Source organism: Malaclemys terrapin, chromosome 7 (assembly GCF_027887155.1).
Source record: "Malaclemys terrapin pileata isolate rMalTer1 chromosome 7, rMalTer1.hap1, whole genome shotgun sequence".
In the NCBI taxonomy this organism is placed as follows: Eukaryota; Metazoa; Chordata; order Testudines; family Emydidae; genus Malaclemys; species Malaclemys terrapin.
Genome location: NC_071511.1, coordinates 79,604,747 through 79,632,449, shown reverse-complemented (window position 1 = coordinate 79,632,449; position 27,703 = coordinate 79,604,747). Strand labels below are relative to the sequence as shown.

The window sequence follows — 27,703 nt, the reverse complement described above, 5'->3', positions numbered from 1 at the left end:
GCTCTCCAAAATAATCCTTGCTATGATCAGTTTTGGGGTCTAATTTTCTTCTCACTCATATCAGCATAAATTAGGAGCAACTCTGTTGAGGACATGGATTTTGATGACTAAAACTGGTGTGACATTAGAATTAGGTGCTGAGTGTACTTTCTGAAAAAGTAGTATTTCCACAACTGTTTTTTCTTAACTGACGACATTACACTAAATTGCCATTACTCTCAGACTACAATTATACCTATCATATTGGGAACCATAGTACCAAAACATCCGCTGTTCTGTCACCATATAAGGTACTTAACTAGACGGTTACTTTATATTTCTACCATTGACTTTGAAAAAGTCCTACCAACACGAGACTAAAATTCAAAAGGTTGTGACGATACCATTGTTTTTATAAACTAGATAGACAGAGGAAAATTTGCAAATGTTTCATAATTTCTTATAGCAGTGACTGAAACTTTGGTTTGATGAGAAAGAGGCTTTAACATTATTATTTGTATGCAATGTGTGTCATCACCAGGACTACTGTGGACTTGAAGATTTTTAGCAATTTACTTGTTCCTTTATGCTATCATGAATCCAGACTTCAAAAGTGGATAAGTACACAACACTGGTGTAATGGCAGGTTTATTTACCATACTACTTTAATTCCCTATGGATCTACTTCTTTGGTTCTTTGTACAGGAAACAAATTTTTTAAAAAAAAAGTTACAAGATGCTTATGGTGTTTCAGAAATCAAAACCTTGTAAAGTTCACTTCCCGTGCTGAACACAGAGATATAAGAGAATAACCATGGTGGAAAAAGAGGAGTGTAATCTAGATACGCAAAATGGGGTGTGAACAGGAGAGAAGCCACAGGCAGTGGAATGACTGAATGATAGAATTGGGAATGCCATCAAATGGGGAGTCCCCTAGAAGTAAAGCAAGAAAGAGTGAAGTTGTGGGGTTACAACAACACACGAAGAAGGGACAGAAGTCACACCTGAAAGGGAACTGGAGGCCCTGAGCACTCCTGTGAGGTGCTGGGCACCATAAACTCCCACTGACTTCAGTAGCAGTTGAAGGTGATTAGGAATCTGAAGGGATCAAATCTGGGCACCAAATGCTGTCCATGGCCATATGTTCTACAGCCTTCAATCTTCAAGCTAGATTGCAGTCTGAGACTAGCCCTACTTTGAATTAGCACTCTTCCAACTGAGGCACAACTAACAGATCACCAATCCAAAGTAGTATTACTTACTCAGGCCCTGTTTCAGCATTGTATTTAAGCATGTGCTTAACTTTAAGCACTTCCATAAGTCCAACCACATGCAGCAAACCATTTTAGCACAAGATGAACATTAAAGTTATGTCAAAGTGCTCATTGACTTAAATGGGAATTCAGCACACGCTTAAACTTAAACCCACATGCCAATCTCCCTCCTCCAGCATCTCATTCAGTCTTAGGGTTCACCTCTCCACTCACCTCTTTGCCACGGTCTCTTTGTCCAATCAATCTCTCCTCCCACCTCTCTACATTGGTTATCAGTCCCAGTGTCCTTGCACAGTGAGTCCCAGTCTTCCCCCTAGCTTCCCCCTAGCTTCCAACCCCTGTCTCCTTGCTAACCGGTCTCAATCTCACCCTGCACCCCAGCTTCCGGTTCTAGTTTCCCTACCCCTCCAATCAGTCTCCAGTTCCAGGCTCCTCTCCCAGGTGCAGCTCATGTCCCCATTGCATTTGAAAAGGCAGCTTTCTTCTCCATGCTCATTCAAAGGGGGGACGGGGAGGGTCACTGAGATCACAGGAGACAGACTCCCTTGTTCTCAGATGAGGTGTCTGAACCTGGCATAGCTCATAGCAGAAGAGCGACTACAGGGAAAGTCCTGCTCAGCCCCAGGATGGAGCACGCCCAGTAGAGACAAAATCTTCAGTGAGCTGCTAAAATCTAAAAAAAAATAAAAATAAAAAATATCTCACTGAGCATGTGTAAAGAGTGATTTTTTCCTCCAAAGTTTATAACTTGGCCAAATTTAGGCAGATTTTCACAAGGACAGAAAAAGAAACATCCCTGATATACAGGCCACCCTCCTCCCTAATTTCAAGTCCCTGCTCCAAAGCATGAGATGCTACATCGCTTAAAAGAGGAAAAAAAGGTCACCAGGATATTTTAGCATGGGCAAAACAATGTATTCGTCCACATCCTCATTGAAACAGCTGAAGTGTTTCCAAAAAAAATTCAGCCTGAGGCAGAAACCTGGCATGGAAAATTTCAGCCCAAAGTTTTAAGCAACTGAAAATAGGGTTTTATAATGGGAAATGTCAGGCAACCCTAACAACAGGCAGCACTACCAGTCCTGCCTATAGTATTTCTTTTATTATATATATATATATATATAATAATAAAAGAAATACATACAGGCAGTCCTGCCTATAGTGTGTGTGTGTGTGTGTGTGTGTGTGTGTGTGTGTGTGTGTATATATATATATATATATACATACACACACACACATATATATATATACACACACATACACGGGAAAACTCATTTCTGATATGCTTCCATTCTTCTCCATAGTTTCGTTAGTACAGTTAATTCATATTAAGGTATTTGTGTAGTGAACCCTCTGCAGCAAGACAACTGGAATTCCTAACAATTATTTTCCTAACCACGAAGTATACGTACATTCTGGCAAAATTCCTAATTAATTCTATTCAAGGACCTTTTGCAAGGTAATAATATGGTAAAAAGTTATGTGTTTCATTTTTGAAAAATTCACCTATTCTGTTCTGAAGGAATCAAAGTTTAACTGTAGCCAAGAGTTATATCCAAAATACAATGCACACAGCATGTTGATACTCAGGGAGAAAATGAATCATTTAATATTTATTTCTAATTAAAAATAACCACTTACATTAAAATTAATTTAGAGAACATGCTAAGTTTCTGTTCAAGTGAATATTTTAAGAATTATACTTACTGCTGAGGTTCTCCAACAGAAAGTTTAAGATGGCCATGAATCCTGAGAGTTGTAGATGAGTGAAGTCCATCTCTTTAGCCCACCAAAATCCCGACACATAATAATCTAGTAAAACAGCTTCCTTCAAAGATGTCTTAATTTGTCTGAAATTCAGAAACTCTTCCAGTTTTCTGTGGTAGAAAGGTGAAGTATAAAATCAAGTGAGAGGTTCCATACGTTTGATTTAGTCTGCCAGCAATCATGTGTGTACTCCTGGCATCTGATTCAGCTATATCATTCAATACATTAATGCTGTTCACAGGACAAATCAGTAAATAGCAACATGAACCCAATTCTTCATGTTTCCCCAAGCAATGTTTAAGTATATTAAAATACGAGTTACAATGATACTACATTTAAGTGTAAGTTATGAAGAAAAAAATGGTATGATGACTTCATCTGTATATCAATGGGTGCACTTGGCATATTTTTACTGATCAAGGGTATCCCTTCTTGTATCTTTAGGGTGAGATGTGGAACCACAAAGCCAAAAGTCTTCTATGTAACAAACATGTAACAGATATAAAGATCTAAAATTCACAAATCATTGAGTGAAATGAAGCTGAAAATCCAAGAGAAAAATCAGCTTTTATTTTCTTGGGAAGTTTTAGGGTGAAATGAGACTAGAAAGGAAAAATAACATGAACCCTGTCTTCACATACACTTATGAAAGTAAGCTTCATTGCAACTCCGCTTTCTACAAAAAGGTCCTAGCTGCAGCTCCATCTGGGAGCAAAGTTAAGGTTGCTGTCACAACACTATGACTCAAACAGCATGATAACGTGACACTTGCTTTTATAATAATGATAATGAACATAATACTCACTGGTGACGATAATTGATTTTACTATGTTGTACTAAGAAATCTGTCTGGAACACTCAAACACAAATGGGTCATGTACACAGTATTAAGATGTAAATTAGGTTTACGCTAGAGGATTGGGTTTGAGGCCAAATCAGAACTAGGGTTTAGGCTCAGAATGGATGGTGACAAAATCCCACAAGTCATTCTTGTGCAATTTCAGCATCAAATGGCAGAATTCTCATAGCACCATTTATTGTTGCAATATTTCCTAGGGTATCTGTGGTAAGCCACAGCCATTCATGCACTGACTCCTACCATGTCCCAACAATGCAATTTCAATGGCGCCTGCTCATAGGGCCTCCCCTTGATTGCAACAACCCCCACGGCCCATCAGATGACATTGAATAGAGAAAACATTCTAGGCTGTATTTTTTGTCAATATAATGTCATTTTCCGTATTCATTTTCTTAGTATGTTTAATATAACCAAGCATCCTATTTGCCTTTTAATTGGAGCTGTACTGAGTAGGCATCGTCACTGAATTAACTCCTCTTAAGTCTCTTTTCTCAGCGGTTCCTGCAAATTCATCAGCACAAAATGTCTTCACCCATGCTTACATTTTTTCAAAATTTAGTTTCGTCTGGAATAAAGTTGTTTAATATTCAACATGTTTAAATCCATCTGGGGTTTGTCACAATCCTCCAAATCTTTACTAATCAACTGCATAGTGCCACAAGCAACTTTCACCAACTCACTGTACACTTCCTCAGTCGTCCTATTATTGATTCCTGGGGACCTCCTTACTATTTATCCCTCTCATTATGACTCTATTTCTCACTGCTATACAAGTTTTTAATTGATAATAAGACTTTGCTCCTTATCTCAGGCTATTCATGTTATTTAATGTTCCCTTACGAACAAACCTTACATTATATCTGAAACTCCAACTAAATAATATTGGGTAAAATTATCAAAAGTGCCTAAGTGATTTAGTAGCATAAGTTTAATTTTCAAAAGTGATTTGGGCACTTAGGGGCCTAAGTCTCCTTGAAAGTCAATAGGGCTTAGACTCCTAAGTCACTTAGGTGCATTTGAAAAATTCTCATAATCTTTATTTTTTCTAAATAACTAAGTTTAGAAAGGAGCAAATTCTCCTTAGAAAAGCCATGCTTTTTTTGACCATATTCAATTATGCCTTTTATATTCAAATGCAGAATTAGTACTATCCTTTTTTCTTTTCTTTATTTTTCTACATTAATGTAATGGATTAGAGGGGGACAGGGTTGGGGACTTCAGTTTGTAATTCTGCCAATGTATCTCAACTGTATTTTAGAGAAAATAGGCTAGCTTCTATGTTCTCTCAGTCCTTGACCTCTCAATTAAGATGGCTAGTAAAGGTGCCAACCATGATAATTGTTTTTACTTCCCTAAAAAATCTGAATATTTTTCTCTGCTTATTATTCCCTCCTAAAAAAACAAAGTACTATCAGATATATGAATAGGCAACTAACTGTTTGTTCACGGTGTTCACAAAGCCGGAAAGTTAAATTGCAGAAGGATACAAAAAAAAAAAAAAAAGTGGTGTTTTATAGATCAAAGGCTCACTAGTGAACAATATAAAGAATATAATTCATTACGTTTTGTTTAAAGCATTACCTCTGTTCTACATGATGAATTTGTGTAGCTGTACATATACTAGTCAGTTAAAAACACTTAGTAATGTACTGAAATGGAAGTGGAGTGTAGCCAACTATGAACTTTCCAGGGTTTGAAACAGCCCATATCCTCTTTCTTGTAATCTTTTGCCAACATTATGCTTTCACAATCAGGATTTCAAAGTTATTAGGTTTTTTCGGATATTCATTTTTTCAACGTTCTCTTTATATATCTTCTATTACACCTCTACCCCGATATAACACTGTCCCCGGGAGCCAAAAAAATCTTACCGCGTTATAGGTGAAACCACATTATATTGAACTTGCTTTGATCCGCCGGAGTGCACTGCTTTACCGTATTATATCCGAATCCGTGTTATATCGGGTCGCATTATATAGGGGTAGAGGTGTATTACTATTGCTATTTTTTTCGTGGAAGATGCTCAGGTACTATGGTGGTGGGCAGCAATATAAAATCTTTCGCTCAATAGATAGAACAAGAAAATTGCTATAACACATCAGACACACAGTCCATCTAGCACAACAGTGGCCAGGAAACTTTACAGTATATAAAAATGATGCCCTATGGTGAGACACAGATGTTTCAATACTGGTACTAAATTGTTTGTGCTACCTAAAATGCCCTTGAAGCATCCTCTTTTCAGTCAAATGCTGTACATGTCCTAATTTAAGATCCATCTGTGAAAGTGTGTGTGTGTGTGTGTGTGTGTGGATATATATATCAGTTGAGATGAAGAGAAACACAAAGGTCTCAGTATTTTCCTTTCTAATCTTAGATGAGAGATTTTGACAAGAAATTGTGTTACAGGGTGATAATGAAATTTGGTCTCAATAGATGTGAATGTTTCATTCTCTAATGCTACAAGTAGAAGATCTATTGTGCAGGGTAAAAGAGTAAATGGAAAAAAAATCTTTTTAATATTAGATGGGGAAAAAATGTCTTTCCAGTTTCTCTATGGAATCCCACTAGGTCAACAATAAGTGATCTTTTTTCTAACAAGAAAGAGAGAGTATTTCAAGGTAATGAATCATATCGTTTTAATCTTACCTAAAACATTTGTATTTATCCACTAACGGCAGAATTTTCAAAAGTACCTAAGTAACTTTAGAGCATAAGTTCCATTGACTTCAGCGTGCTAAGAACTTACTACTAGGTGACTTTTCAATGGGACGTGTGCGCCTCAGTCACATAGGTACTTTTGAAAATGTCACCCCTGAAACTTAAGGCCAATACATTCAATTGTGGATGCCTAAAGTTTGACTCCTAAATCCTTAAGAACTTAGATACCTTCATATGAAGCTTTTTGCCACTTTCCTAAGGGTCAGTTTTCATTATATCCAAATTCCTTTATTTTTTCAGCTTTAGACATTAATCTGAAACCTAAAAATGTTGTCTAAGACACTTGAGGAGGCAGTTTAAAGTGCTCAGTTTTGCTCTACTCTATTCACGTTGAAGTCAATGGGAGCTTTACCATTATCTACAATGGGAGTAGTTAGCCCAACACACTGAACACTTTTGAAACAAATCACACCTGGTATATATTTAAAAATCTCAAATACCCAAAAACATGTCAACTGCAATATCCATACAAAGAAAGTGAGCAAAGGAGAAAGAAAAATGAAAAGATGGAGAGAATATAGGAGGAGAGTACATTCTGAGACCAACATATTTTCTTATTTACTCTATTATTGCCATTGTCCACAAGTGTCCCAAAAACTGGATTAAATCATCATTCACTTAGCATACAAGTCTTCAAAAAATGCCATTTGCCCATATACATAAATAAATATTGCAGTGCTGGTGTAGTTAATTTAACCAGCTATATTAAAATAATTGTCTTGCACAGAAAAAGTAGTATTATTCATTTCTTTTGCAAATGAGATTTTTAATTTCAATAAAGTCATGAATTGTATCATAGTGAAAATTCGAGGTAGTAATAAGTTCACTACTTTCCACCACCTCCAGAATTTGACTTAACATAAGTCTTTTATAAAGGCAAGATCACACCAAACAATCAATATCACAGATGTCACTCCTGATATCTTCAACAAAAACAGTTGACTGATAAATCACACAAGTCCTCTTTCACCAAAACACAAGCACCAGCATTATCTATATTTGTTATATATTATAGTTACTTACTTTTGAACCCCTTCTATATTTTGTTCTGACAAAGCACTAATTTGGGGAAGAGAAAGAAACTTCCATGTCATAATCTCTCTAGCTACAGTATCTTGTTCTTGACCTTCTTCCTATACAAAAACAGTAGATTGTATTAAAAAAAAATCATCTAATTTATATAACACTTTTGATCTCAAAAAACTTTACAGAATGTATGTACAAAGATAATTCATCCAACACCAAAACAGAAATGCAGCAGTAATTTTCTGCCAGCAACACAAGACAGTAACGGTGTTTAGGGATGGAGGTGAAGTTAGATGGATACATGAAAAATAACTTGTTCACCCACCTTAAACTAAAGGGGAACTTCTACTTTTACAGCAGACACTGTTCTACCATTCTATTTGCTCTTACCCAGAAAAACAAATGCTTGGCTTTTCCCTATTCATCTCAGTGGGGTGTTAACCACTAAACCCATTTTTGACAATTTAATACTGTGCAATTAAAATAAATACATGATTTTCTAATAATCTAACAATAAAAAAAATAGAAAATGTATACTGTGATCTAAATTATGTAACTACTTTTCCGATGAAAATGTATACTCATAGTGCTGAGAGTAATTGCTCCCCTGTGGTGTGTATAAGAAATACTCATTCAGAAATATTACAAAGCGGGATATGTGGTTGATAGTGGATGATAAACTGAACATGAATTAACAATGCAATGGTCTTCTAAGTCAAGGGAAATACTTGACTGGATTATATAATTGACTTCAGTGGGAAAATTTAGAAAGTCAATCAGTAGGCAAATAAAAATGTGTTATTAGAATAGTTAGGTAATGAAACAAAATGTCAAGAAAAGTTATGAAATCACTGTCAGTGACTGACACTTATCTATTGGCTAGTCTACACTACTAAGATGTCCTCTTGCTGATAATGAATGCCAGCAATTGGTGCAGATGAACTTGTGATGAACAGTTCATACACAAGCTTAGACAAGCTCAAACTGTGTTCAGCACCATTTCACTAACTGAGATTCAGCCTTGCTGTGAAGATTCAAAGCACTTTAAAATGGAAGCTATATCATTACGAAGTTTTAAAATGGAATTGCTGTGCAAAATGAATATCTATCAACTAATAGTTTTTGGATATTTCTGTACTGAAGCAAAAGGAAGTGCTAGTAGCACTAAGATATCATGAATTGTATACATTTTTATACTCCTAGGATTCAATCGTATACCACTGAAGTCTATAATAACTTTTTCATTGATTTGAACGAGGTGGGACTAAGCTCTTGAAATAAAGTTCGTGCTCGGTTGCACACACAGAGAAATGTAAGGGGGCCTCCACAACCTTGAAGATGGTGTAACTGGGCAGCTGATTATGACTGCAGAAAACAGGACTGCAAGAAGCAATGAGTATCAGAGATCTACTGAACACACTAATATTTGCTGGTTAAGAATTAGTCTCTTACCTTTTCATTTTATAGTCTCCAACTATAACAATATTGACCTAAAGTACAGTGTTTCAAGACAGTTCAACAGCATGAAAGCAATGAAGAAAATAAAAACTTCCCTCTGATACAAGTAATATGTGATTGCTTCTATTTTTAATGGTAATAAAGCATTTATTATGAAAAAAACTGTTAGTAACATTATGATATAGACTACAATATATTGTGAGATTGCTACATGCAGCCACAAACAAGCAGCTCAACATCCTAACATTTTACAAATACTGAAAATAACCTCTTGCTTCATTAGAAACAATACTAAAGAGTTCATGAAGTTACTACCAGCGTCACAGGCCAGCATAACCCTTCAATTCATTTGCAACAATGATAGCAAGGCTGAAAGAATGGCTGCTACCTGCATTTCTGAAATGTAGTTTAATATAGGACCATTTCTCTCTCTCAGAGAAACAAACATGTAGGGTACTGTAATATGTACATTTACACAATTTTTATAAAGTAAATATTTAAATATGATTTTACATCTTTAATATTTAAATCATATAATATACTATAACTGACATCTGTGGCCTAAACCTATTGTGAACCTAAAATAAATTAACTAAACATGGCAACTAGGTTCCAAAGTCTGAAAATGGCTCTTCAAATTCTGTGTGTACACACATGTAACAGGTGCAAGCTACATCTGTAACCCGGGCTGTGGAGCAGAGCCCGAAGCTGAAGCGCGGAGCAGTGGAGCTGCAGGTTTTTCCCCAGAGCTGGAGCGGAGCCGGAGCACAGAAAATCTTGACTGCTCCAGTTTTTTTTTCCTCCATTTTCAATCCAAAATGAATGATATTTAGCAAGAAAGTCTTAAAGGTGCCAAAAAGTTTCAGACTGTATAACAACAGATATTAACATCTACTTTACCACTTTACTAATATGTCACAGTTAGTCTCACTTTGGCTGAAATCAAGATTTAATGTACAGATACAAAATTACAAAGTTTTTTGGATATATGTTTTATTAAAGAATCAGATAATTATCAGACATCCGGCAAGACTGCAGACTGCTCCCACCCTTGTGCCAAGGTTAGGCAAGTACGTACTCACGTAGATTAGTTAGATAAGTATGTGTTGATACTTCTTTTGTAAGGGTTGATCAACGAGACGCGCTGAGTGCTGCGATTATGGGAAAGTGTGACACAAGACGCAACATTTAAGGTATCACAAACAGGAATATTGCAAAAAAAAAAATAATGTCTTTGTTTACTGATATATTAAGATATTGCAAGACATATTAACCACTTAAGCTCATTTCTCACACGGGCTTCCATTACCGGTACATTTGTTCATTTGTACATGCTCCCGTGTCACTCTGGCAGACTTATTTTATATGTCATCTGTTCAACGGTCTTTTGGTAACATTGTTTGTAATTTTAAATTTACTGAAAAAGTCACATGCAGCAGGCAAATAAATATACAGTAAACATTTTTGCATAAATTAGGAGTGATTTAAAAAATATTACATAAAATTGGCCCAGTCTCCCCAGTTCACGACACCTGTAGTTTAATTAATTTTATTTGAATAATGTTGTATGATAGAACGTTGGAAATAAACTTTAACAGGAAAGCGGATTCAAATTGCAAGCACAGTCCTTTTAGTAAAGAGAGCAAATTTTCAGAAATATGTTTTTCCTTCATCAGGCAGGAAACATTATACAAGATACCTGTTATTTGCTCTATCTTGTATAATCTATTCAGGCTGATGAAGCAAGAACATATTTCCGAAAATTTGCTCTCTTTACTAAAAGGATTGTGCTTGCAATTTGAATCCGCTTTCCCGTTTATTTTCAACCTTGTAATGTGTAGCCTCGTTACTTCCCAACAATTAATGTTGTAGAACAGTGATAGTATGTACTAACGCTACGGCACATACCAAATTTCTTTGATATATCTATATTAAAGCGTTTTTGAGATATTAATTCAAAACTTGGAAAATATTTCAAATACTTTTACCGCAAAATTTCATAAGAAAAACGAATTTGCAATTTATAAATAAAAATTATATATATTAAAAATACTTCTTACTTCATTAAAACTGTAAGAAACATGTTAAAATATTAAAAACTACTTTAATAATAATTTTGTGTAAAAAGAAAATGCAATCATTTTTGTCCAGAAAATCCAAAATAAATTCTGAGTACCTTAAGTGGTTAAAATATCACAAGCAGGTACATAATAAAAGAAAGTGATGCTTTTGTTTATCGCTTTTTGAAGATCAAAACAAGAAACATTTGGATGCGGTAGCAGCACAAGAAGATTTGGCCATGGCTTCAACAACAAAAAAAATCAAATCTGTCCCCCATGATTGATAGCCGATTTACGGAAAAGGATCTCAACGACATCTTTACTTTTGAATTTGAAAAGCCCAAATTTGGGGAAAAGCAAAGAAGAAATCGGCAACGTGCAAGGTGGAAAAGGAAGCGAATGGCGAGCTCAAACCATGTAGCTTCAAGACAAGTGAAGCAAGTGCCGTGAAAAGTTTCAACCTTTGGCGGCATGGAAAACGTAACCATCCTGAAAACTATGCGGCTCTAGTTACAAAAAAGGAGCAGGAAGATGAGGCAAAACAGAAAGCTGACGTGGCTAAATGACGTTCATCTGGCTCTTTGAAAACTCCTGGAGAAAAGATTTTTTGTGGAACTTCATCTGAAAAGAAACTCAAAATTGAGCAACAAAACTTGGCTCATACTTGAAGTCCTCAAAGGTTACAGTCACCATGGATGCCAATACTTTCCATGAAGGGCTGATGGAAATGGCTTGCTTGAGTTCAACACCACTCATTACCTTCAGGCTAAAGAACAAAGGATTCCAAAAAGTTGCAGGTGAAATGGGTCGGCAGCTTGGCGTTTCGATGGGGCATAATGCGGTTCATCATTTAGTTGTCAGCACAGCTGAGTCTGGTCGTGAAGAGCTCAAGAACGCTTTGGAGCAAAAATTGTGCTACCTGAAAATGGATGCGGCAACCCGTGGAAACAGAGATTTCCTTGCAATCAATGCTCAGTAGTACGAAGAAGGAAAAGATAAAGCTGTGATAAAAACCTTGGACATAATCGACACTGAAGGGCATCACAATTCTTCGTATGTGAAAAGTCAAGTAAAAGCTATTTTAGAAAAATTTGGGATCAGTGAAATGCAAGTGCTGAGCATCTGCATTGACAATGCAGCAAGCATGACGTGTGCCGTCAAAAATTTTAGCGAAGACAATGAAACCATTTCTACCTCTGAGAACAGGGATGTGAACAGAACTGAAGCTATTTTGCCTGGTGAAGGAACTAAAGGAATGGATGAAATTGAACTCAACATGGATGCTGCTGCGCAATGGGTTAATGACCCTAGCCTCATACTTCCAACATGGCTTCACGAGGACGACTCAAAAGTCCAACTGATGAGATGTGGTATTCACACTCTTCAGTTGGCAATCTGGGATGGACTGAACAAAGAACATTGGAAGAAATTTCTGGCAAAAATTCGACAAGTCGTTGTCAAACTATGAACCCCAAGTATTCTAAGTGTTCTGCTTGATCTACATGGGGTAACTTAATCATTGGATATTGTGCCTCGCTGGGGTTCAACATTTGCGATAATTGATTGGCTTCTCGTTTTTCAACCTTACTGTGAACAAGTGGCTGCTGCTGGAACAAGAGAACTCAAGTTAACAAAAGCTGAATGGGACGAAGTGAAGAACCCGCGAGACCTCTTGGCAAAACCAAACCAAACAACCATGAATCTTCAAGCTGTTGATGTAACCCCGGGAGTTTTAATGAAGGAATGGCGAAAACTGTCAAAATTCTTGCAAGAAAATGGTGGACAAATTGCAGAAGGAATTCTATTCTCCATGCAGAAACGTGAAGAGAAGCTTTTTGACAATATTCATTTCCTTGCTGGAATTTATGTTGACCCACGGTATCGAATTCTTCTTACCTCAAGGGAAATACCAAAGGTAAAGGAAGGGCTCCTTGATATTGCTCGATGACTTGAAAAACAAAATCTATTGCTACATTTGAACTCGGCAAAAGAGGTTGAAGAAAACGTAACACAAAAGGAGTAATCAACAATTGAATCTGCGGTTTCAGAAAGTTCACATCCTTCAGAAATAGCAGGCTGTTCTCAAACTTCCATCTCCACTCTGAACTTGTTCAAGCGTCCATCCCTGAGACATCTTCAACCATCAAGGGGAAATTGAGATAATTCAAGCATCAATTCTTCAGAAGATGATGACTTCAAAAAGGAATTGGATAAACAAGTAAGACGCCGGCAAATTTCTGCGATTCATAATTGTAATGAAGCATTATTTAAGAGAAACTTTCAGGAAGATTGTGAGGTGATAGAGTCTATTGGTAGGTTAAAAGTTAAGTCTGTTTTTGAGGCCATTCACAGCTACCCACACCGCATTCAGGCTGCCTGTGGCATTGCTTTGAGCATGCCAACAACTCAAGCTAGTGTAGAGCGACTGTTTTCGGCTTTAAAGTTAATTTTAAATGATTTGCGGCAGGCTATGAAAGAGGGCTTGATTGCTGCAATAATTTTTTACAGAATTAATTATGAATTATTCTAGTTTGTATCATTGTTGATGACATTTAAATTGTTGTAGAAGTCTGAATAATGTTTTTTCAAAATTACAGTATGCACTTTTTTTTTTAAAGTTAAAAATTAATTTGAGTCGGAGTGCGGAGCAGAGTTGGAGCACTCACTATTGGTGCCGGAGCAGAGCTGGAGCTGAGCAATTCAAAAATTTGATTGCTCCAAATCCCTGTTTGTAACAGATTTCACGCCGCCACTTAGTGTGTTCTAGTTGTAATTTCAGCAGCAGTACAAGTCTGTAGCTTGACACTAGTTAAGATATGCAACAAACTGCAACAGGTCAGTATTCCTGATAAAGAAGAATACGTGGCATCATCTACTGCCCATTTCAAGTGAAGAGCATTGGTGAATAACTAGTAAAACTACAACTGACTGTCAGTATTTAATAATGGAGAATAGAGCAAATTATTTAGAATACTAATTTTTTTTAAGATAAATATTTGCATAATTTAAAACATTACTATTATATTTGTAATGTAATGTTTCGTCTTCCTTGAAAGAAATTATCTAGCTTTGTTGAATGTATAGCACATCTTTCTGCCTGTTGAATACAGCATTTTGAAACACTTAGTGTCTTTTGTCATTAGAGCATCAGATGGAAACACCAATCAGACTGCACAAAAGATGCAGGAACCCTATATTTCTGGAATTCCCCAAGCAAAGCTTCCAGAGTACTCAAATAAAAGTGTTTGCAGGACAGTCATAAGGTTAAACATCAAATATTGAAAAGCTTCAACTCCGAAGTGAAAAACAAATAAGCTAATGGTGGCTTAAAAAGTATACTATCAGTAATACCAGAGAGGGTCTCTCGATATCTCCGTAATAAAAATAAAAATACCAAATGAAGAAATAAGACCCTAACTGTTTATACTGTATGTTGCAATGTTTATGATTCAGATGTTGTGTTTTCTGCTAACAGTAATCTATAAATGTATGTTTCTTATAAGCTCAAACAATCAAGACAGTTTAATCAATCTAAAACAAAACTGTGTATTGAGATCCTGCAGATGATAAAAGAGCAAAAATAATAGCAGTGTACCCAGTTTTATGCAGTGCACATGAATAACAAGTAACATTAGATTCTGCAAAACCTGAAACTTATGTAATTTAATGCAGAATGCATGATTTCACCAAGTTTGTAATCAAACAAATTCTTGAGACAATAGTATACACTATAAACTTAATCTAAAATACATTAAATGAACTAAGAAATTTGAGTAAAAGATTATAAAACCTAACAAAAAATAGACTGTGAATACATTTACTCTAAACTCTTTATAAGAATTGTTATAAAGTTGTATAAAAAGATAATACTTCTGTGGTATATTTCAAATACAATATATTTTCTACAACTTGCTTTCTTCTGTATAGTATACTTATTTTAAACTACAATTTAGTTGATTGAAGAGTACCAATTTTTTGCTGTTTTCCTGACCAGATACTAATATAAAGAAAAGTAATATTTTGGAAGTATGTAAATCTCTCATAAAACACTAGAATATTTACAGAATACATTTTAGAGAAGAAGATGATTTCCTTCCACAAGGGCCTTTTAAATTCCCACTATCAAAGAGAGAAATAATCTTAGAGTTTTGTATAACAACCCATCACCACAGTGTCTGAGTGCCTAAAGATGTAGATATGTTGCACTCGCTGAAAGTTAACCCAGATCAACTGCTTGAAAGACAGCCATGATCAGGGGCGGCTCTATGTTTTTTGCCGCCCCAAGCACAGCAGTCAGGCAGCCTTCGGTGGCACGCCTGTGGGTGGTCCGCTGCTCATGCGGATTCGGCGGCGTTTCTGGGGGTGATCTGCTGGTCCTGCACCTTCACCGTACCCGCCGCCGAATTGCCGCGGGACTGGCAGACCTCCCGCAGGCACACCGCCGAAGGCTGCCTCACTGCCGCTCTTATGACAACCGGCACGCCGCCCCCCTGCGGCTTGCTGCCCCAGGCACGCGTTTGCTGCGCTGGTGCCTGGAGCCGCCCCTGGCCATGATAACCCTACACCACCAATACTCCTGAAAGTGCAAATGACTGGAGCAACAACTCAGTGAAATAGGTCAAGCTGACACATTGTAAAGTATTGTCAGCACTTACCTTTTTACAGGCCAGTTCTTCTGTCTGCTCCACTTCACAAATTTGAGGAATTTAACTTTATTCATGCATTTAAACATCTGAAACCAACACCTCTGACTGAAATGAAGATCAGGTTTATTTTCTAAGGGAGCTCTAAAGAGAAGGACATGGAATCTGCATATTTAGGCATTTGGGTTTAAATAAGCCCCCAGAATGGACAGAATTAGCAAAATAACACTATTTCATGATCCCATCTGAAATACATGGATTTGGAGGTAGAAAGTTTGAGTTTAAGCTAACGTCGACCTAAAGAGGAATAACTTGTACTCTTGAGCTTCCTCTAAAATGCAGTCCATAGAGAGTTGTGTGGCTACCTGTGAAATCACTCATCTATCAGCCAAATCAGAGATCCTAGTGCAGAAAAATAGAGCATTCAGGAGGAATGTTGTGAGGATTTGTGAAACTCCCTAAAAGGCTTTGGGTACATAAATCAATGAAGGGATTACATGGAGACAAAAATATAATATCATCTGTAATCAATCTAATCTTGTTCCCATACTGTTCATGTCACTTAAAGTAATACTACATGCATTTCCCTCAGACCAACAATGAAATTCTAAAAATTAAGATGCATCTCTCAGCATGAATAAACGAAGAAAAATCTGTATATTGAAAAGTGTCTATAAATGACACAGCGTATCCTGGGTACAATAAATATATAGCATAAAAACTTTAAGAACAAATGAAAGGTGCTGAGTAACAATAATAGACTTACCAATCACATAATTTACAAATTCACAAGCACTTAAAAGCAACTATAGTTAAGGACATCATAAATTTTACAGTCCACATAATATGAACTAATTATTCCTACTAAGTATGAAGTAAAGTTACTTTATCACAGCACAACCTTAATGCTAATAACCTTAGCTAGTCATTTCCTTGCTGTTAATGAGGCAATCTGTAAATTAACAGAGTTGTCTGTTACTAACACCAACTAGTTTTAGAAGAGTTTTTGGTATAGGAATTTCTCAACTTGTGTATGTGTTCTTCTTAAACTCTTTTTATTTTAAATATTACAAGACTATACCATGCATAATACTTTCATTTCATTTTCACCAACATTTTTAATATGTACACTCTTCTTTTCCCCTTTTATGCAGCTAGCTGGAGAACTAGTAACATGTCAAGGGTTTAAATAAACAGGATGTGACTTGTCAACAAATTATTAAACAAAAGGAGTGAGCACTGCTGGCCAACCTCATAACAACAGTCCTGCCTCCTGCAAAGCGCATCTGGGACAAGCTCCTCACATGCAGGAGGCAGCTGTTAGCAAGGCCTGGCTGCACTCCTTCCCATCAACCTGAATGCGGGGCTAAGTCCTGGCACATTCAATGTCAGAACCAAGCCTGGAATCGCCTCCCAGCCCCGGCTCCCCCCGCAGGAGCAGCGCGCGGGGCTCTCTGCACCTCGGCAAACTTGCCACGGCAAACCCGCTCCGTGAGCCGGGTCGGGGGCAGCAGCTGGTGCCGCTGAGCGGGAGGCTGCAGTGACACCTCCGCCCCGGCCTACAGGCGCTGCCTCCAGGCGGGGTAACGGGGCCAGCCCTCGCCCCGCCACATGCCGCCCGCGAGCGCAGGGGGGGCCCTGGGCAGGCGGAGGGAGCTGGGGGCAGGGGACGCTCGATAAGGGGCGGGGAGGGGACGCGGAGCCGGTACCTTTCTGCTCTCCTTCCCCTTCGCCTTGGCCGCCATGCCGGGCGGGCCACGCGTCTCTGCGTTGCCCTGGGAGGCGGCGGGGGCGGTGTTAGCGCAGGGGCAGCGGCCGGGGGCGGGGGGGAGCAGCCCCTGGCCAAGGTCCGGAGCGACCCCCTCCCCACCCTACCCCGTGCGCTTCCCGGGAGCGCGATCCGCCTTAGCCCCCCTGTGTGACCCCCCTGCCCCCACAGCGCCCCTCCTTTGTGTGACCCCCTCACCCCACAGCACCCATCGCCTGTGAGCCCCGCCCCCACAGCACCAATGCCCTGTATGACCCCCTCATGCCCACAGCACCCATCCCTTGTGTGAGCCCCCCACCCCCACAGCACCCATCCCCTGTGTGACCGCCATAGCACCCATCCCAGGAGTGAAGTGGGCTGTAGTCCACGAAAGCTTATGCTCTAATAAATTTGTTAGTCTCTAAGGTGCCACAAGTACTCCTGTTCTTCTTTTTGCGGATACAGACTAACACGGCTGTTACTCTGAAACATCCCAGGAGTGTGATCCTCCGCATAGCACCCACCCCTGGGTGACCCTCCCCCCACTCCCATAGCACCCATTCTCTGTGTGACCCTTCTCACACTCTGACAGCACCCATCCTGGGAGTGTAACAGCACCCATCTCCTCTGTGACCCACTCCCTCCATAGCACCCATCCTGGGAGTATGACCTCCATCCACCCGCATAGTGCCCATCCCCTGGGTGAACCCCACACACACCCACAGCACCATTGGGTTGCCAACTTTATAATAGCACAAAACTGAACACCCATGTCCCGCCCTTTTCCCCGAGGCCCCGCCCCTGCTCCAGGGCCCAGCCCTTGGCTCAATCCATCCCCCCTCCCTCTGTTGCTTGCTCACCCCCACTCTCACTCACTCATTTTCACCGGCCTGAGGCAGGAGGTTGGGGTGCGGGGTGGGGGTGAGGGCTCCAGCTGGGAATGCAGGCTCTGGGATGGGGCCGGGGATGAGGGGTATAGGGTGCAGGAGGGGGTTCCGAGCTGGAGGTGGGGCTGAGGGGTTTAGAGTGTGGAAGGGGGTTCCAAGCTGGGGCAGGAGGTTGGGGCACATGAGGAGGTTCGGGGTGCAGGCTCTGGGAGGGAGTTTGGGTGTGGGAGGGAGCTCAGGGCTGAGGCAGGGGGTTGAGGCACGGGAGAGGGTGTGGGTTTCAGGAGGGACTGGGAGTTTGGGTACGGGAGGGGGCTCAGGGCTGGGGCAGGGGGTTGGGGTGCGGGAGGGAGTTTTGGGAGCAGGCTCTGGGTGGCACTTACCTCGGGCAGCTCTCCAGAAGCAGTGACGTGTCCCTCTGGCTCCTAGATGGAGGCGTGGCCAGGCAGCTCTGCACGCTGCCTCTGCCTGCAGGCGCTGCCCCTGCAGCGCCAATTGGCCACAGTTCCTGGCCAATGGGAGCTATGGAGCCGGTGCTCGGGGCAGGAGCAGCGCACAGAGCCCCCATGGCCGTCCCTCTGCCTAGGAGCCAAGAGACATGTTGACAGGGGCTGCTCCAGGCACCAGCGCACCAAGCGTGTACCTGGGGCGGCAAACCGTGATGGGGGCAGCGTGCCGGTCGCTGTGAGGGCGGCAGTCAGGTTGCCTTCGGCGGCATGCCTGCAGGAGGTCCGCCGGTCCCGCGGCTTCGGTGGCAATTCAGCAGCGGGTATGCTGAAGGCGTGGGACCGGCAGACCTCCCGCAGCCAGGCCGCCGAATCCGCGTTACCAGCGGACCTCCCACAGGCATGCCACTGAAAGCCGCCTGACTGCTGTGCGTGGGGCGGCAAAATACATGGAGCCACCCCTGCATGTCGACACTTCCCAGAAGCCGTGCAGAGACAGGTAGGTAGCCTACCAGCCTCACGCCAACTGGACTTTTAATGACCTGGTCAGCAGTGCTGTCCAGAGTCACCAGGGTCCCTTTCAACCGGGTGTTCTGATAAAAAAACCAGACACCTGGCAACCCTAACAGCACCCATCCCCTGTGTGACCCCCATAACACCCATCTAAGAATGTGTGACCCCACACACCTATAGCTCCCATCCAGGAATGTGTGACTCCCCCTCATGCACCCATAGCACCCCATCCCGGAGTATATGACAACCCCCACACCCAAAGCACCCCATCCACTAGTATGTGACACACCCCTTCCCCCACACTATAACACTTCCCTGTTGCTGGAGTCTTTCCCTGTGGCAACTCTGGCAGCTCCCTGCAATGGGGAAAGTCTCCAGCAGCTGGGAGGCAGCGAGACTCTGCACTGCTAAAAACAACAATATAGACATGATGCTAAAAAAAACAGTATAGACATGGGAGGCACTCCTTGGGCATGCAGCCAGCCACAGTGGGGACATATCCACGGGGTTCAGTGAGCCTTTTCTAGCCTAAGTGGTGTCTCACTGTCTATCTACACTGCTACTCATACCTGTGCTAGTGGGGGGAGGTGGGGGGATGGGGGAGGCAAGGGGGTTCTACACACCACTGAAAGAAGGTTGCAGTGTAGACATAGCTTCTATGACTTATTCCCCTCTCTGTAAAATTAGGGTAATACTACTTCCCCCAATTGGAGAGATTGTGAGGATAAATTCATTAATAGTTTGATGCTAAAATACTATGGCTATGGTCTCAATCCAGCAAACCACTTTAAGCACCCCGTTGACTCATTGACCCAGCATTTACTATTCCATAGTACAATAAAAAAAATCAAGTAAATATCAAATAGCTTTGGAAGCAATTGGCACAGCAAACTACTTACAAATTTATACAAGCAAAGTAAATTTTAATATGTGTGTAATTTCAGGCACACGAGCAGTGCATTGACTCCAATGGGCCTACTCATGTACTTGAAGTTACAGATATGTGTAAGTGCTTTGATTGATTGGGACCCATAAGTACAGCAGAACCTCAGAACTACGAACACCAGAGTTACGAACTGACCAGTCAGCCACAAGCCTCATTTGGAACCGGAAGTATGCAATCAGGCAGCAGCAGAAACCAAAAAAAAAAAAGCAAGTACAGTACAGTATTCCATTAAACGTAAATTACCGAAAAAATAAAGAGAAAGTTTAAAAAAAAAGATTTGACAAGTGTAGGAAACGGTTTCTGGACTTCTTTCATTTAAATTGAGATGGTTAAAAGCAGCATTTTTCTTCTGCATAGTAAAATTTCAAAGCTGTATTAAATCAGTGAAAGAACATTTTGTTCAGAGTTACGAACATTTCAGAGTTACAAACAACCTCCATTCCCAAGGTGTTTGTAATTCTGAGGTTCTACTATACATTTTTTAAGAAATGAGTTGGAAAACCCCAATACCCAAACCACCTTCCATCTCAGGTAATTAGTCTCCCTACTGAAGATCCCCCTGTAATTTCAACTGGACATATGCTTTTATTAACTTCCTGTACTAAATTGTTCTATGTTGTTCTAAAGGACAGTTTAGATCATATGAAGAAGGTGGCAAAAATCCATAGAGTTTCACAACAAAGACATGAAAGAGATAAAATATAAAGCGTCTTATAGAAGTGGTGTACCTATTCAAGGGCAAAAGGGCAGGGACAATGGAATCAGTGAATTTATATTTTTTCCCCACAGACTTTACATGTTCTTAAGATATAATAATAGTTTCTTATCTTTGCTTTGTATAGCACTGCATTGCTATCTTCTTTGGTCTGCAGACAAAATGAAACAATAATGTTAACTGAAAAGCCTAGTTTTGACTATTTAAATATACTTTTAAGATACTTTTTTCAAAGCAGAAATGTCTAACCTTCAGCATGAAGCATAATTATTATAGTATGTTCAAGACTGTCAAAAATAATGACAGCCCTTTCCCTAAAGAGTTTAAAAACTAAATGATAGACATATAGAAGATGGGGCATTCAGACCAAGGGGTAAGGGGCTTTTTAATGTAATATTTTAAATACATATTTTTAAAACTGTATTTATAACATTTGTTTATCTCTAGCTTTGAGATTAGAATACTACTTGTTGTACAGTTTGGGACACTGGCTCATTCTTCTGTATTGTATCAAATATAAGCTGCTTGTCTTCACTTTCAAAGGCCCTTCACAGTCAATCCCCACCCTACCTATTATCTCTCATTCACTCTCCAGTTGTTGATGCTCACCTCTGATCAGCCCATGATATAAGCCTCCTCTGCTCACATGTTAAATTTTCACTCAAATACCTTTGTGCTTTCTCAGATGCTGCCCTTCCAACTTGGGAGGCACTCCCTGTAAATATCACAAAGCTACCTCATTGTTTTCTTTCAGTCCCTCCTTACTTGAGAATAGTTAGGCTGCTGGTATCAGTGCCTGTCACCACTATTGTCTCATTGTTTCCTTGTACTGTCCTGTCTGTCTATCTATCTGTTGTCTCTTGTCTCATGCTTAGACTGTAAGCTCCTTAGGGTAGGGGCTGTGTTTTTGTTCTGTATTTGTACAGCTCCTAGCACAATGAGTCCATGACTAGGGCTCCTACGTGCTACGGTAATACAAATAATAACAGCAGCACTCACCTTGGATGTAGGAGATCTAATTTCAAATCGCTGTTGCAATGACTATTCAAATATTTATACAAAGTAGAACAGTTTCAACAGGAGAGATTGAGAGCGACCCACCCCTGAATATCCCATAGCTCAGTGATTAGGGCACTCTTCTGATCCTCATCCAGCAGAGGGAATTGAACCTGGGTCATCTATAGCCACACACTCCTAGCATTGATAGGCATCTACCTGGTCTTAACTCCTTTTGAGAAATGGTGCTTAGGCCATTGTCACATTCTGGGATGCAATCTACACCACTGAGGAGTTGTGTCACCACCTGCCCTTTAAACCTGGGTACCTTAAATGCTCTGCTGTGGCTCAAAGCCTGGACACCAACAGCCAGCAGACAAGCATGCATGGAGTGTCTGTGAGTTAAGCAGCTCTGGCTCAGCATTCTGATTCCAGCAGCCTGCTTGTCACACCCCAGCCATCCTCGGGTATCTACCAGTCTTGGTTACTACTCTCCAACACTCTCCCAGTCCCGAATTTTCCCCAAACCGTGTGCTCTGCAATGTCCAGCCTCTTCCTGGACCATTCACAGGAATAATGATGTTTGTTTGCTCCTTTAAAGAGTCAATACCTCGCAGCTTGCCACATTAACTGGAGTTAACAATCACTTCAATTCAAATACAGCACTGGTTTGGTTTAGACTAAAATAGAACAAGTTTACTAACATAGATTAAGCCAATAAAATAAATATAGCCAAATAAAAAATAAAGGTAGGAGATGGTTACAAATGAAAAAACACTCTTCTAAAAGTCTAAAACTTAATCTAGCCAGGTACAGCCTTTGTTTAAGAAGGTTTCTCTCACCAATCACTTTTAGATCAGCGTAGCTGACTGTCTGTCAGTCCCCAAAAGTATAGGAGCTGGTTCCCCTTTGTCTTCCTAGGTGAAAGATAACTCAGGGTTCTTTGCCCCCCTCTTTTATAGCCCAGTGAAGAAGGATACCCCCCACCCCCAAAATGAAGTTCATTCAAGCTGTGAGGAAGGAAATATGGAGTCTGGTGGTAAAACAAGTTCTATGCTGGTTTCTTCCCCTGCTGGTGTTTGCTAAACTGCAAATTGATTTGTTCCTCACTCTCCAATGCAAATGAATGGCCTCTTGACACGTGGTTGCTAATTGATTCTGATGACACCTGACTGGAGGCACTGGCTTGTCCATTGCCTGGGAGAAACCTGTTTATCCAGTCCCCAGACTTGTCTGGTAAACACATTTGTGTTCCACATTTGCTACATATTTGTATGAGCCCGTAGGTGTTTACCATGTACATACCTCACAAGAATATTAATGATCAGTGCATTATTAATTTTCCAATGATACCTTACAAGACACATGTCAGATATAGTTTATGACATTAATGAATTGGGGTAACTGAACTGGTCAGGCCAGACGAAACTCACTATCAGGTACCAATGAGCCCCTGACCCTCTTGCACTGGGATGTTGTTAGGATCACAGCCAGACACACACTTTTCTTGGCATTACCTACCAGCTAGCCTAAAAGGCTCCCTGCTCAGTTTGCTGGCTTTTGTGGATCTCATTCTTAAGTGCCTAACTCCCCTAGCATCGTACAGGAAGCCTGGATTCCTAATTTGGGACTGTGGATTCCATGAGGTGGCAGGGTGCCTAACAGTAGGTATTGCAATGATGAGCCTAAGTCCCCTTGTGTATTTAATACCTTGGGTGAAATCCTGACCCCATAGGAGTTTTCCAATTGACTTCACTGGGGTCAAGATTTCACCTCTTGTTGCTAATATGTCCAAAGACATATGGTTAACCCTTGTTAAATTATTATTCAGTGCCACCAATGTACTTAGTGCTGCACAGGACACAAAAAAGGCAACTCCTGTCCAGAGGAGCTTATGGCCTTATTTAACGCTTAACATTATTCTTGTTTTCCCCTGTATCAAATTTGTGAATCTTGACAGTGCATTCCTTTATAAAGGTTTTCCGGGAGATTCACTTAGAACTATTTTTATACAACTCTTGACTATCTAGCATGTAGATCTTCTGACACACCTGTCAGCTAAGTTATCCACATTTCTTTATTTTGTGCATCAGGTCTCCAGGTACAGACTCTTAAAATCAATTATACTGAGTGATGACAGAACCCTAAGAACTCTTCGTTCATGTTGATGGCACACTGCAGTACTACATGCACATTTACATTACTCCTAAAATTTATTACATGGTCAGGGACTAATATGAACTATTGATAATAAATACGTTCAGTGTTGGCAGAAAAAAGCACAGGTCCCAGGAGATGGATTACATGTTCTTAATGGTCTTTTCCATATAATTTCTAAAAATTCTATTATCCTAAATTCAATCCTTGGCACTAACTATTTAAATCTTTTGGCGGAGATCAAGAATAGTATCAATTTATTATTTGCTTCTATCTTCTTGAGGGACTACTCCTTGCAAGGACAAGATGATGGAATCACTGATACAACTCATGTTTTCCTTCTTTCACTTCTATGAACTATGTTATTTTAATACTTGGCAGTTTGTGAAATTAACACACATCCTAGATAGCCCTAGTCCAGTGCTCTGAGTTCTCTCCCCAACTCTGCCACAGGCCTGCGGGGTGACACTGGACGACTCATGTCACCTATATGTGCCTCAGTTTCCACATCTGTAAAATGGGAATAATGATACAGACGTCCTATGTAAAGAACTTTGATAACTACTAATGAAAAGCACTATAACAACTAGGTAAGACTAAATAATAAATATGATATAATTAATTAGGAATCCAGACATTCCTACTTCCAAAAAATCCCTATTGATATTAATGGAAGCTTTGACTGAGTAAGTACTGAGTGAAAATTAAGGGGAAGATTCTGGGTAGCCCTTCTTGAAGATACAGCACAGAAGAGACAGCCAAGGTTTGGGTGTACAGCAGGGGCGGGCAAACTTTTTGGCCTGAGGGCCACATTGGGTTTCCAAAATTGTATGGAGGGCCAGTAAGGGGAGGTGGTGCCTCCCCAAACAGCCAGGCATGGACTGGCCTCACCCCCTATCTGACCCCTCCTGCTTCTCGCCCCCTGATGCCCCCCCCCAGGACTCCTGACCCATCCAACCCCCACCCCGTTCCCTGTCCCCTGACAGCCCCAGAACCCCTGCCCCTGACTACTCCCCGCAACCCCATCCAACCCCTCCTCTCATTCCTGACTGCCCCCCCGGGACCTCTGCCCCATCTAACTACCCCTTCTCCCTGTCCTGACTGCCCCCCGAACCACTGCTCCTGACTGCCCCCCGACGTCCCATCCAACCCCCCCCCTCCTTCCTGACTGCCCCCTGGGGACTGCTGCCCCCATTCAACCCCCTTGTTCCCTGCCCTCTGACCGCCCCAACTCCTATCCAGACCCCTGTCCCCTGACCACCACCCCGAACTCCCCTGCCCTCTATCCACACACACACACCCTGCCGCTCTCTGCCCCCTTACTGCACTGCCTGGAGCACCAGTGGCTGGCGGTGCTACAGCCACGCCGCCCAGAGCACCAGGACAGGCAGCCGCGCTGCCCGGCTGGAGCCAGCCATGCCACCGCACAGCACAGAGCACCGGGTCAGGCCCCGGCTCTGCAGCTGCGCTGCCCCAGGAGCTTGCAGCCCCGCCGTCCAGAGCATTGTGCTGGCGGCGGAGCGAGCTGAGGCCGTGGGGGAGGCAGAATAGCAGGGGAGGGGCCAGGGGCTAGCCTCTCGGGCCAGGAGCTCAGGGACCGGGCAGGAGGGTCTCGCGGGCCAGATGTGGCCTGCGGGCCGTAGTTTGCCCACTTATGGTGTACAGGATTGGAGTGGATGGGAAAAATCTGTCTCTAAGTAATTTGGTATTTTGTCCATTTTGTATAATATGTTGGGATGGTCATATCCTTGAAATTGTGTGTGATTGATTGGCTCTCTCTAGAAGAAGAGCTTTGCATGTTGTAAAAAACAATGACAACCTGGAGTTTGTGTTTCTTTTCCTTAAAAATAACCACGCATTGATTCTCTGAAGCTTATAGAAGAGAAGGGAAATATAAAACTGGACCACTTTACTGAGGCGAAATAATTGTCTCTGGATAGAACAGCTTACTGTGGTGTATATTAAAAAGGAGGAGTCAGGGGAGAATGATCAATTGCTATGTTAATACTCTTAAGTATGATAATACAAGATCTGCTATTAAAAGCCACATAGCACTGATGTAGTGCGGCTGTCAGAGGGCAGATTTGTTATTGAGGGAATGAAACCTGCAGTGTTGTGCAAGTTACTAATCCTGATACCTGTTTTCCTGAAACCTAACCCACAGGGCAGGATTTAATCAATTTGTTGTCATGAGTGGACAGCAAAAGGGATCTATGCATCAGATGTGATTGTATCAAGCAGAATTCCATTAAGAATTTCCACCTGCTTTTCATCCTGAGTTTACATACCTATGATATTAACGTGATTTTCGATGCTTAACCAAAGGTGAATGGAAAAGCTTTTGTAAGTAAAAATCTGCTTAAGGACTCTATCAATAGTAGGTTGTGTGTGGATATACTTGAAGTGACAAATACATTTGCATTTTGTAATAAAACTTGTGAAAATCAGTCCCTCAATTTTTTAGTGCCAAGCTAAGAAATTGTGGAGTGTTTAAGTTGGATCTGTCATATATATATATAAAATATGGAGCCATTTACAATATAATTACCAGACTGACTTTTGTAAATGCAGGATTTGCCGGTTCCACAGAGGTGGAAACAAATTTGACAGATCCAACTTAAACACTCCACAATTTCTTAGCTTGGCACTAAAAAATTGAGGGACTGATTTTCACAAGTTTTATTACAAAATGCAAATGTATTTGTCACTTCAAGTATATCCACACACAACCTACTATTGATAGAGTCCTTAAGCAGATTTTTACTTACAAAAGCTTTTCCATTCACCTTTGGTTAAGCATCGAAAATCACGTTAATATCATAGGTATGTAAACTCAGGATGAAAAGCAGGTGGAAATTCTTAATGGAATTCTGCTTGTTACAATCACATCTGATGCATAGATCCCTTTTGCTGTCCACTCATGACAACAAATTGATTAAATCCTGCCCTGTGGGTTAGGTTTCAGGAAAACAGGTATCAGGATTAGTAACTTGTAATATATATATATACACACACACACACACACAAATGCTCATTTGTGTGCACAAATGTGGATTTTGTGAACATAAGAGGCCCATGCAACAATTATGAAAGAGCATCTTAGTTGCCTGCTTTTGAGAATCTATCCATTTATATCTACACATATATTTTGATACTGACTTACTATCTTGAATTAAAAATAACAGAGGCTATGGCGCTCACCATTGAAACTGCAGATTGAACTCCAGTCTTCCACCCAATAGGAGTTTTGCTTGAGGAAGAATCCAGTGTTGGGCCCTTAATATTAAATAAGAAAAATGGAATTACTTAACCTTAAAGAGCTTGAACCTCCATTTCTTGCACATTGAAAATGTTCACCGAAGACAATGGGCATTTTTGTTGCAAAAGGAATGCAGGATCAGGCCCCAAATCTACTCATTACCTACCAAATTATCATAAGGAATATGGAGAATGTTGCATCCAAAAGTCACATTTAATGCCATATATTTTCTTTACACGTTATTTCATGC

At 40.7% G+C, this 27,703-nt stretch overlaps 1 protein-coding gene across 6 annotated transcripts in view; it reads right to left on the bottom strand.

The window, feature by feature from the left end:
* Positions 1-27,415, bottom strand: part of CABCOCO1 (ciliary associated calcium binding coiled-coil 1) — a 74,737-nt gene extending 47,322 nt beyond the window's left edge. For 4 of the 6 annotated variants that reach the window (XM_054035770.1, XM_054035771.1, XM_054035774.1 and 1 more), the window contains exons 1-3: positions 17,497-17,563; positions 7,624-7,733; positions 2,961-3,130 (exon numbers count right to left, since the gene is read on the bottom strand). In XM_054035770.1, coding sequence (XP_053891745.1) covers positions 2,961-3,130; positions 7,624-7,733; positions 17,497-17,532 — 316 coding nt within the window. In that variant the 5' untranslated portion in view covers positions 17,533-17,563. Of the gene's footprint in view, positions 1-2,960; positions 3,131-7,623; positions 7,734-17,496; positions 17,564-27,395 lie in introns of those variants that run through there. The other 2 variants (XM_054035772.1, XM_054035773.1) reach the window with 2 other exon arrangements.
* Between the last annotated feature and the right edge of the window lie 288 nt (positions 27,416-27,703).